The sequence below is a fragment of the Ranitomeya variabilis genome, chromosome 2 (genome assembly GCF_051348905.1).
Source record: "Ranitomeya variabilis isolate aRanVar5 chromosome 2, aRanVar5.hap1, whole genome shotgun sequence".
Lineage (NCBI taxonomy): Eukaryota > Metazoa > Chordata > Amphibia > Anura > Dendrobatidae > Ranitomeya > Ranitomeya variabilis.
The window spans coordinates 674,627,484-674,639,838 of NC_135233.1; the positions used below are offsets into that span (position 1 = coordinate 674,627,484).

Sequence of the window (12,355 nt, forward strand, 5' to 3'; positions counted from 1 at the left end):
GAATCTTATGACCACAAATTGGTGTCATCATTATTCTATCTTCCAAATGCACCAACATGTTCTGCATCGCTTTATATTTTAAAGGAACCATGTATAAAGAAAATCTAACAGAGTAAGAAACAAAATGATAATTTACACACGAGGAGGGTCAGTCTAGTTTTAGGAGCTTATAATCTATGTGAAGACACGGGTTACCAAAAAATAAAAGTACATATTTTCCACACTGGTCCAGCCATCATTTAGAAATAATAGAGTAATCCATATACAGCCAAATTCTCTGTGCACAGATTTCAAGGGAGCAAGAAATGTTGAAGTTACTATTGAATAAAGGTATAGGGGTTCTAAGGAATAATAGTAAATGTATGTCTTGTATTAGTCTTGCCTAACATGATACATATACATTTTTTAGTGTAAACGTAAAGTTGTCCCTTACTTGTACAACTTCTTCTCATACTGATTGCTTGGCCCCGCTAACATAATAAAGCTTAAACTCACCTCCCGTGCCGACGGCGTTCACATGGTACCGGCACCTCCATATCCCGGGGTTGTCGTGCGGTGTTGTGACACATGACGCCAGCGCCCAATCAGCACTGGCGTCACTGTCCTCACCTTCAAACGTTTTGAGTAGAGATGAGCAAATATAGTCAGCTCCCTCTTTATTCGGCAAGCTACAGCGCTTACCAAAGAAGCAGGCTAACTGGAGCGCTCCTGAATCAGCTGTCCAGCACCGCAGCTGCATGTGGCGCGGCTGTGTGACAGTCACAACAATGCATGGGGAGCCCAACAAACAGGGTTAGCCGGGATCCCGCGGCAGCTTCTTCGGTAAGCGCTATAGCTTGCCTAATAAGGAGGGAGACGACAATATTCGCTCATCTCTAGTTTTCAGCATGAAGAGGAAGTCAGATTAGCTGCAGACCGGACTTCCTCTCCATGTTCAAAACTTCCTAAGGCAGAGAAAAAGACGCCAGTGCTGATTGGGCGCCGGCGTCACAAGACCCCCGGGGAGAGCGAGTGCCAACACCACGGGAACAGCGCCAGCACAAAAGGCGAGTATAGGCTTTATTATTTTATGGTGGCCAAACATTTTGATCAAGAAGTGGTTGTCCTAGTACTGGACAACCCCTTTAAAGCTTTGGATGTTAGGAATAAGTTTGAAGGCTACGTAATCACATTCCAAAGTCTGGAACAGCACAAGAAAAGTTGTGGGGAAAATATTGGGGTGCTTTGATTACAGTTATGTTAATCTTAGATAAGTAGCAGAGCAGAGAGGACAGGTAAACTGAACAACATGAAGGAAGGTGAAACAATGGAAAGCTTTGTTAGAGAACATGATGCGTTAATATAGTTTTTTAAAGTGAATGGTCACCCAGAGCAGTAAATTGGTACAGGGTAGAGACATCAGTGTAGCGATGGAACAAATATGCCCGACTGCTGTAATTAGGATGTTTCCAAAGTAAGAAAGGGGTGGATTCTGAAGGCGCTTTTGAGGTGCAAGTGACATGAGCATGCATGTACTGTAATTTAATATAAGGAGCAAAGAGTTTCAGTTTTATATGGAAAGCTGCAACACAAAATGAGTGTGGGTGGAGGGCAGCTGCCAGGATTTCAGAGCGCATTGTTTTCATGTACTTATTGCTGCATTTTGTCTCCTTGATAACTATATACATGGTGGTGTTATTTATTCCATGATTACTCTAAATTATATCACATCATATTGTGCTCATTGATTAGCTGCATCTTTCTGCTACCTACAACTTATGGAAACAGTAAACATGTACTTACTTTTTCACACACTTCTTCTGCATTTTGGTATAGTTTTTGTTAAGTAATTATTATGCAATGGGCCATGTGTCATTCATTTTAGGTTGTATGTACCTCAATTTAAGATCTTCTAAAAATGTGTTTTTTTATTCTTTCCTGATACATAAAACCGCAGAATTCTAAAATGTGCTTAGTATTTCTCATATACTGTATATCTAAACCAAATTTGAAAGAAATAAAATTGTATTTAATTAAAAACTTCTGAAAAAAGTATCTGTTAATTGGCTAAAATTAGTAAGATAGTAAAGCCAAACTTGTCATGAAAAAAAAAGTTAAAAAATCACTTTAAACTAAAACTACTGAAAAAAAACCTAAAGCTCTAGCAGTTTGAACAAGTGCATGCAAAAAAAAATTCTGAAATACTGTACCGATTATTAAGACCAAGGAAGCTTATAGGGGGAAGGAGGCAATCTTGCGTAAAATTGCATTGTTCAGAACTTAGTAAACAGTCTACATTCAGAATATCTTGCCCACAGGTCCTGGCTACGTGGGTTGATGGCCAAGCTGTGTGGTAAGTGAGTGAATAACTGTTTTTGACAATAAAAATACATGCAGATACAGAATTTCAAGCTGTGAAAAAAATAGTCTGCATTCCCCAATGAAAGCACAACACTGTGATGTAAGTTCCTTCAGCATTGCTAATTTCTACCTCATTTAAACCCATTCATCTTTCATTGTGGTTTCTGACTGCAAGAGGTTATTGTTTAGTAAAGCATGTGAAGAGTTACGGTCAATGAGCTAAGAAATAATACTTAATACAAGTGACGTTCAAGGAAATTATGCCAGTCCATATAGCCATAACGATAGTTCTCATTCCAATATCACCAGTACTAATTCACTGTTCCATTTACTGGTTTGGTCTACAAGGTGCAAGCTCACAAAACATTAATACAAAGTGCTTCCGACAGCCTAGGGAGATGGATGCATGAGCTGTATGCTCCAGCTAACTGAGCCTTATTGTTATATATCGGTCTCAAAATGGTTTATCCGCTTTTAGAAAATCACAGTACTCGGGAACAGTTTGTTATTAAAAAAAACCTCACTCCCTGGGTACACCATCGAATTTCCACAGTTGCTCCTGGTATCCGATACTAGCTTCAGCGTTGACGTCATGTCAACAGCAGAACCGAAGAATAAAAATGGATATTCCAGTGCTTCTAGCCATAAAATTATTCTGATCAGAAATTAATTTAAAAACAGGAGAATCCATCATCCATCAGTAGCTGAGCTTCACCAGCAGGAACTGGCATTCATTCATGAACTTTCCAGTGTAGTGAGCCTTTTTATTTCTTTTTTGTACAAGTCATGGCAACAGCATGACAGACAGTGAGCTTAGCGGTTGCAGATAGAGATATATATATATATATATATATATATATATATATATATATATATATATATATATATCGTATAGCTGCCATGATGACCGCCTGAAATGCTGCAATTGCATTGCCGAAGGGAGAAGTGGGGATCGATGTGTGCTACAATGGATCCCGTACACTCAGTAATGAACCACTTAAATGCCGCTGTCAGATATTTCTCACTGATGTACACACCATATTAGTAGAGAGGCTTTGGGAATAAATATATATACCTGTCCTGGAACAAGAATGCTGAAGTCAAGGCCACAAGCAAACTCTGTATGATGCTCCACAGTTTCAAGCAGTGGTGATGGTTTGGAAAAGTCCCATAACCTGTCGAGAAAGTGCAAGTGTTAGGTAAATTTACTGTTTAAATACATTTTGTTCAGGAAAAAGAAAAATTTACCAAGAAGAAAATATAGAAGGTAACTTAGTAAAGTCTGCATTCATTATAAGGCCACTTTTGATGTGGCCGATTTATTGCGACTTACCAGTGCAAATCTGACATTTAAAGTGAAAGCAATTTATAGTGCAAAATATGTGCACAAGATTTTCAAAAGACAAACATTGAAACTGACAGCAAATCCACAGCAATACTACAATGTAACACTTGCAGATTTTACTGTGAGCTGTAGCACCAGACTCCCTTCTAGGTAAAGATACGTCATGTGATATTTGCAACTTAAAGGTTATCCCCAACATTGAAAGTTGTCTATCCAAGAGTAGGTGATAACTTGCGGATTGGTGGGGTCTTACCACTCGCAACTCCTTTTATCTCGAGAACGGGGCTCTAAAATGCCAAATCGGCAATATGCAGCAGTCCCATGGAAAATGAATGGAGCATGCAGTATCATCATTCTATTCCGACAGGGCATTTCGCAACCCCACTCTCAGGATCAGTGGGTACACAGCAGGCACAAGTTATCATCTAGCAAAAGCTTTAAATGTTAAGAATCATCTTTTAAGGAGGATCAAAGCATCTTACTGCAAAACTTTTCAAAGTATGAAGGTCTAAAAACTCTGAAGCTCCATAGACAAGGAAGAGCAGGAAAGCAGCAACCGAGAAGGGAACATCATATACACCAATTTTATTGCTTCAGAGTAAGAAAACTGAATTAACCTACGTTAAAAGCACATTGTATTTTGTAATAACATTAAAAATAAATTGTAAAAATAAGAAGACATTGTCCATTCCCGCACTGAGACATATATATTTGTACTAATCTTCTCTTATTTTCTAACCGCTTACTGCTGAAACCAATTTCACCTTTCCGAAGAGGAAAAATTCTTCAAACACTTTATCTGGTAATAACTCTGGAATGCTTCTATATATATATCTCAGTGATTCTGAAATATATTTTTCATGGCACATTGTACTTCATGTTAGCGGTAAATTTAAGTTGACAGCATTTGTATTTTTTTCTGAAAAGATCTAAAATGGAACAAAATTTTAGAAAAAGTTTGCAATTTTCAAACTTTTATTTTTTTTGTCACTTTATGAGAACTCTAGAACACTTGAACATATCCCAGTGATTCTGAGACTGTTTTTTCGCTGTATTTTCCTTCATGGTTGTGGTAAATTTTGGTTGATATGATTTGTGTTTATTTATGAAATATTTAAAATTTGACAAAAAATAGATACCTTAGCAATTTTCAAACTTTGAATTTCTATGCTCTTAAATCAAATTCCACACAAAATACATAAAAAATAGCATTTACCACATGTCTACTTTACATCGAAAAACTCAAAAACACATACCAAAAGGCCGGTTTCACACGTCTTGATATTTCCGGAACCGGAAAAAACGGTACCGGAGATATCGGTGTCCGTGTGTGTACTACGTGCGGCACAAGTGTGCCGCATCAGTACCACATAGACGGATGCCGGGAAAGTAGCACTACAGTAAGCACTGTTCCCTGGCGGCTGGTGCTGAAGCCGGCTGTCATCCATTCTCCCCTGCTCTGCCGGCGAGCAGGGGAGAATGAATGAATGAGAAGTAGCGGGCGCAGGCTCAGTAACAAGCGGTGACATCACTGAGTCTGTGCTCGCTGCCGGCATAAACTCCTGTGACCTCAGGACCGTGGGAGAATGCAAGTGAGGTCACAGCAGTTCAAGTTCTGTCAGTGACCTCATCACTTGCATTCTCCCACGGTCCTGAGGTCACAGGCGTTCATGCCGGCAGCAAGCACAGACTCAGCGATGTTACTGCTAGTTACTGAGCCTGTGCCCGCTACTTCTCATTCATTCCCCAGTAGTTTACAGCAGAGCGGTCGCATTAGCACCGCTCCCGTTTGTAAACTGTACATTCCCAAGATATGGATTACGCCCTGGGACAGACTGAACAACGGACAGGTATGGGTCTATTGTTGGTTTATTATTTTAATTTTTTTTTACAGGAGATCGAGGGCATCATTTGGATTAGGAGAAACAATAAAGATGGCAAACTGTGTGGTGTATGATTTCATTAAAAGACTTTATTCTTACTGTGTGGTGTTTATTTATTCCCTTTACCAACTATAGGATTAGTAATGGAGAGGTGTCTTATTCACACCTCTCCATTACTAAGGTGGGCTTAATGTCACCTTACAATAGGAGGTGAGATTAACCCCCCCATTACCCCACTTGCCACAGCTACAGGGCAAGTGGGAAGAACAGGGCAAAGCTCTTTTCTAGGCAGCTGTGGGCTGCTGTTTTTTGGCTGAGGGGGCTCCTTACCAGCCTGAGAATAGCACCTGTGAGTTTTGCCAGGTTGCTTTAAAAACATAGGGGGACCCCATGTCGGGTTTTTCATTCATTCATTCTCCCTTGCTCACCGGCAGAGTCGGGGAGAATGGATGAAAGCCGCATTCAGCACCAGCTACCGAGGAACAGCGGCTTACAGTAGCGCTACTTCCCCGGCGGCTGTCCGTGCACACGGAGGATAGTGTGCACTGTTCTCTGTGTGCACGTGTGTGGCATGTTTTGCAGCCCATGTGTCCGGGTGAAAACAGACATGTCTGCATGTTTTGCACATGGACATACGGTCCATGAAAACACACTTACATGTGCATAGACCCATTCATTTGAATGAGTCCACATGTGTCAGTGTCTCCGATATGTGAGAAAACTGTCACCACATGTACTGGAGACACTGACATGTGAAAGGGGCCTAAGATACGGCCTTCCCAAAACCCTGTCTGATAACAAATGCACATCTAACAGGATGCAGCAGGCCTCCATAAATAGATATAAATAAATGCTAGATGTGCATTTGTCATCAGACAGGGTTTTGGGAAGGACATATCTTATGGTATCTACTTTACATGGCCATCATTTTTTTTAAACAATTTATTTGTAAAGAAAGTAGAAGTGTTAAAAATTATTCAGCAATTTTTGTGATTTTCCATCAAATTTTACAAAACCAATTTTTTTAAGGGACCACATCAAATTTGAAGCAAATTTGAGGGGCTTATGGGACAGAAAATACCCAAAGTGACACCATTTTAAAAACTGCATCCCTCAAAGACAACATTCAGGAAGGTTATTAACCCATTAGGTGCTTCACAGGAATTAAAACAATGTGGAATTTTTCATTTTCACAAGGGTAAGAAGAGAAACTGGATCTGCAAATTTCTTGTGCAATTTCTCCTGACTATGCCGATACCCTAAATGTGGTGGAAAACTACAGCTTGGGTGCATGGCAGAGCTCGGAAGGGAAGGTTTACCATTTGACTTTTCGAGTGCAAAAATCCCTGGAATAGATAGTAGATACCATGTCGCGTTTGCAAAGCCCATGATGTACCTAAACAGTAGAAACCTCCCCCCCACAAGTGACCCCATATCTAGAGGTGTGGTGAGCACCGTGGAACCCACAGGTGCTTCACAAAATGTAATAAAATTGAGTCATGATAAAAAACAAAAAACAAACAAACATCTTTCTTGCAAAAATGTTGCTTTAGCTCCAAATTTTTCATTTTCACAAGAGTAAAAGGAGAAAATGGACCATACAATTTGTTGCGCAATTTCTCCACAGCACACAGATACCCCATATGTGTATATACTATTTGGGCACATGACAGGGCTCAGAGGGGAAGGAGTGCCAATTACATTCTGGAGCGCAATTTTGGCTCGAATAGATTGAGGATGCCGTGTCACATTTGAAGATCCCCAGACATACCAAAACAGCAGAAACCCCCACAAGTGACCCCCCATTTTGGAAACAACACAGGGGTATAGGGGTATAGTGAGCATTTTAAACACTCAGGGATTTACAGATATGCATAACATTGGGCTAAGTAAATGGAAAATTACAATTTTTCCACTAAAATGTTGCTATGGCCCCAAGTTTTTAACTTGTAAAAGAAGATAATAGGAGAAAATGAAAGGTACAATCTATTACTAAATGTTTCCTGAGTACGCCAATAGCCCATATGTGGTCAAAAACTACTTTTAAGACACAGTGCAAAGCTCAGAAGGGAAGAAATGCCATGTTGGATTTCAGATTTTGCTGCAATGATTTGAGCGTGCCACGTCACATAGGTGAAGTCCTTGAGGTACATGAACAGTAGAACCCTTCATTAAGTGACCCCATTTTACAAACTACACCCTCCAATTAATCTAAGGGTGCACTTAGCATATTAACACCACTTGGGCATCACAGAATTCTATACCATTGGGTGGTGAAGAAAGAATTACATTTTTACCACTAAAATGTTGTTTTCAAAAGTTTTTAATTTAACCCCTGAACACACCTCAAAGCCGCGACATGTCAGCTGTTTTCAACAGCTGACATGTGCCCGAAATAGGCGTGGGCGGATCACGATTAACTAGTCAAATGCCGCTGTCAAACTTTGACAGCGACATTTAACGCACGCTTTCGGCCATCGGGCCGGAAATACGCACACGGCTGACCCCCGTCACGTGATCGGGGGTCAGCGGTGCATCGGCATGACAACCAGAGGTCTCATTGAGACCTCTATGGTTGTTGATGCCGGATTGCTATGAGCGCCACCCTGTGGACGGCGCTCATAGCAATGCAGTAATTCTGCTACATAGGGGCGATCTGAGCATCGCTTCTACAACCCCTGGCAAAAATTATGGAATCACCGGCCTTGGAGGATGTTCATTCAGTTGTTTAATTTTGTGGAAAAAAAGCAGATCACAGACATGGCACAAAATTAAAGTCATTTCAAATGGCAACTTTCTGGCTTTAAGAGACACTAAAAGAAATCAAGAACAAAAAATGTGGCAGTTAGTAATGGTTACTTTTTTAACCAATCATAGGGGTCTATTGAAGACCTCTATGGTTGTTGATGCCGGATTGCTGTGAGCGCCACCATGTGGTCGTCGCTCATAGCAAAGCAGCAATTCTACTACATAGGAGCGATCTGAGCATCGCTCCTATGTAGCAGAGCCGATCAGGCTATGCCAGCTTCGAGCCTCCCATGGAGGTTATTGAAGCATGGCAAAAGTAAAAAAAATGTTTTAAAAAATATGAAAAAAAAAAAAAATATATATATATAAAGGTTTAAATCACTCGCCTTTCGCCCCATTCAAAATAAAACAATAAAAAAAAAATCAAATATACACATATTTGGTATCGCCGCTTTCAGAATTGCCCGATCTATCAATAAAAAAAAAGGATTAACCTGATCGTTTTCTTGCGGAGAGTGACATGATAAGCATGTCGAGGTGAGGAGACTTAAAGCCGCAATGCGCCTCTGGGAAATATGCAAATTGTCTCTTCAGAGAGGAAGAGGACTAGAACTCTAGTGCCACCTATAGGAAGTAGCAATCCTAACAGTCAATGTCGACTCTTTAACGGCTTTAACTCTCCTGACCTCGACATGCTTAATATGGCACTCTCCGCAAGGAGAAACGATACTTCTTGGAATATAGCAACACAAACTCTCATTTTTTTTTTTTTTTTTTATGTTTAAAAAACAAAACAAAAAAAAAACAACTTCTGAATGTTATTCTCCACTTAAACAAAAAATCTACACAAGTTTGGTATTGCCATGATTGTACTGACTTGGAGAATCATGATTCATAGTAACTTTTACCACCAAATGTAAGCCATAAAAACAAAACACAAAAAACCTTGGCAGAAATGAATATTTCCCCCAATTTCACCACAAGCTATTTTTTCAGTTTTTCGGCAATATGAATGGCGTCATTCAAAACTACAAGTCACCCAGTAAAAAACAAGCCATCATACAGCTATGTGGATGGAAAAATAAAAAAAATTATGGCAAAGGTTCACTTAACTTTACCACTCACACACGTGATATTGGATCATTTAAAAAATGACAACGTCTAATATTTTTGACTCATTTATTTGATTTGGTTATCTTTATCTACTTTTAGGCTTTGTGTAAAAATTTGATGTAGCTTTAGGTCAAATGTATGCAGAAATATTTTAAATTCGGAAGGTGTCAGAAATGTTAAAACACCACTGTATGCAACTCTATACCATAAAGTTACATACATCACCAATTGACTAATTATGGTTGACTATTTAAAGAAAAAACCCACACATGTATTGCATACTTGCCTGCCTGATGCCGTTTTCCCCCATCACAGACTGCTCCTACCAGGGATTTGGAAGCCTCGGCTGACGCAACTTTTTTTCCGGTCCGCTTTGCTGATGGGACGGGACTTCCGAGGTCTTTCTGATTGACAGCCAGATCCCTGCTGCCTAATTGGGGGAGCTGTCCATCAGCAAGAATGACCTCGGAAGTCCTGCCCAGTCACGTCAGCAGAGAAGCAGAATCCCCGGCAGGAGCGATCTGTGACTGATCTGTGTCGGGGGAGACCGCCGCCGTGTACAACAGGCAGGTAAGCTGCAATTACCTTCCTGTTAGTGCTTTGATACATTTTTTTGTAAAGTCCCAGATACTCCCTCTAAACTGGGAGTGCAAACACATGGGCTATATTTTGTCAAGTAGATCTTTTTCTTTTCACAATGTCAGTTGTATTGGGCACCTAGCTATCAGTGTTGAATACTTGTTCCGGCATTTTGTTGCTCGTCTGACACACACAGAAGGTTTCCAAGCAACTCACAGGTACCACAGTCCAATGATTTACAATCTTTTGATTACAATTAATTATATGCCAGAAGATTTGTATGAATAGTCTGTTGCCTTAAATAAATGCTCTAGAAATGAGCCAACTGACCCTACAAAAGAAATGATGCAGTGAATGGGCCAGGTGTGATGATACAAAATTACTTCTCCATTTCTGTTCTTTTTTATTCTTCGAGCTTCATCATTTGCATAAAAGTTAATATTGGAAAATATAGTACTGTGCATTATTACAATTTATACCACTGTAAAGTAAAGCTTAGATTTCTACTGTCTTTACCAGAGAAAACAAACTACATGCGTCTCTTACACTCCCTGCAGTGAGAACATAAGGATCAATCCAGGCTGAGCAAACAGACAAGTCATAGGGCAACATTTGCTTAGTGAGTCCATATTCCTAATGATGTAAATGAACACAGACGTGCATTGTCATCAGAAATATTTACTTTAATATCTTGCTAACGCAAGCCAAATTCTGAGAAAGTATTATTCTCTGGAAATCGTTGAGCCTCCGTTCTCATGATTAGTTGCTATCCTATTTGCTGCACCTACAGGTGGCTCAATCCCAGTATCTCCTCCCCAGTAAATGTGACACAATCTACATATTAGATCTAGCCGCTGGAAAAGGAACAGCTTGCTTCAGTCTCCGCCAGCAATAGAAAAACCATTTACTAACAGCTTCACTGTGACACGCAATATGACCCTAGAACATGATCCACAACCATCGGAAATTCATCATGAATGGCTTCAGGCCAACGATATAAACCATGATACAGGAGAGTGACACAAACTAAATTACGAAAAATAAATAATTAAGAATTATGCAGCGACTTACCCGGAATGACGTAACAAGTGTGTTACTACTGCCAGAACAAGATAAATGCAGGGTAAGCGTGTACGGTAGTATGGCACCAAACACACCATGACGAAGCATGAGGACGTGACACTGAACATGCTCAGGCAGTGTCAAGGATTGATTTATTACAAAGAACGTGTCATTTACTCAGAGTTCTAGTCCTAGAGCCAGTACAGAGGAAAGAACCATGAGCTACAACAGCAAGCAAGCAAGTGTGAAAAGAGGGGGATGGAAAAACGATACGTTAATATGTGAACAATGGAAGCCAAGAGAGAAAAAACTGCATTAATGATATTATAAAAATATATATATATATATATATTTCTATTCTGGAAACTTCATAGTTTAGACCAGGATTCTCATAAACATATTCTATTATTCAGCAGGAAAATATTTTATTGTACATATCCTGATTGGTTAACGGGAACTGTAAATTCAACTATTTAAACATTGATATAGGGGATGTAGCCCCTATAAAATTCACACCAGTAATATATATTGTAGTGGTGCAGTTGCAGAAAAATTTATATTTAATCCATCTGTAACAGAAGGTGCTTGGTGCACCGTTACGCCCTCCGCACTGTCCCAGAGCTAGATTAACAGCGCTTACTTTTTGGGTGCTTCCTATATGAAAAACTCTGTTCTTGCAATAATGCACTGACACTGGAGAAGCTCCGCACACTCACAGTGCCAGTGTACGTGCGGACATGCTCTGATCTCCAGCTCCTCTCTGAAGCCGCTCGCTACAGTTCTGGGTGCAGCAAGCGGCAGCCACAGACCATAGCCACACCAGACGCTGTGAGGGTCCCGATACTGATAGACTCCTCCAGCATCAGTGAACAACAGGGTTTATGGAAGGCTCGCTATGAGAAAGCATGCACAGTTAGTCAGCCTCAGTGGCAGCACTAGATATGCATATCAGAGAGCTATGCCAAGGGTGCATCGGAGTGCTCTCATTTGTATATGAATTAAAAATTAATTTTTCTCCAACTATACCACTAAAGTATATGCTACTAGTATGATTTTTATAGTGATAAGTCTCCTATATAAATTTTTAAGTAGCTGTATTTGCAGTTTTGGGATGACAGGCTCCCTTTAACTCTATGTTTTCAGCAGTATGTAGCGTTGAAGAAAGAAAAGCTTACCTTGCTCCAACGAGAAACTACTTTACAACGGTATCCCAGCTAAACAAACTATCAGCTTATTAACTGGCCCAACTCTCTCATGTTCACATGAACACTGTTGATGTTGAATC

General features: G+C 40.0%; 1 protein-coding gene across 2 annotated transcripts in view; it reads right to left on the reverse strand.

Moving 5' to 3' along the window:
- PEX7 (peroxisomal biogenesis factor 7) overlaps positions 1-12,355 on the reverse strand; it is a 280,910-nt gene that overhangs the window by 44,360 nt on the left and 224,195 nt on the right. For both annotated transcript variants that reach the window (XM_077289287.1, XM_077289286.1), the window contains one exon: positions 3,416-3,515. In XM_077289287.1, the coding sequence (XP_077145402.1) occupies positions 3,416-3,515 (100 nt within the window). The remainder of the gene's footprint in view (positions 1-3,415; positions 3,516-12,355) is intronic.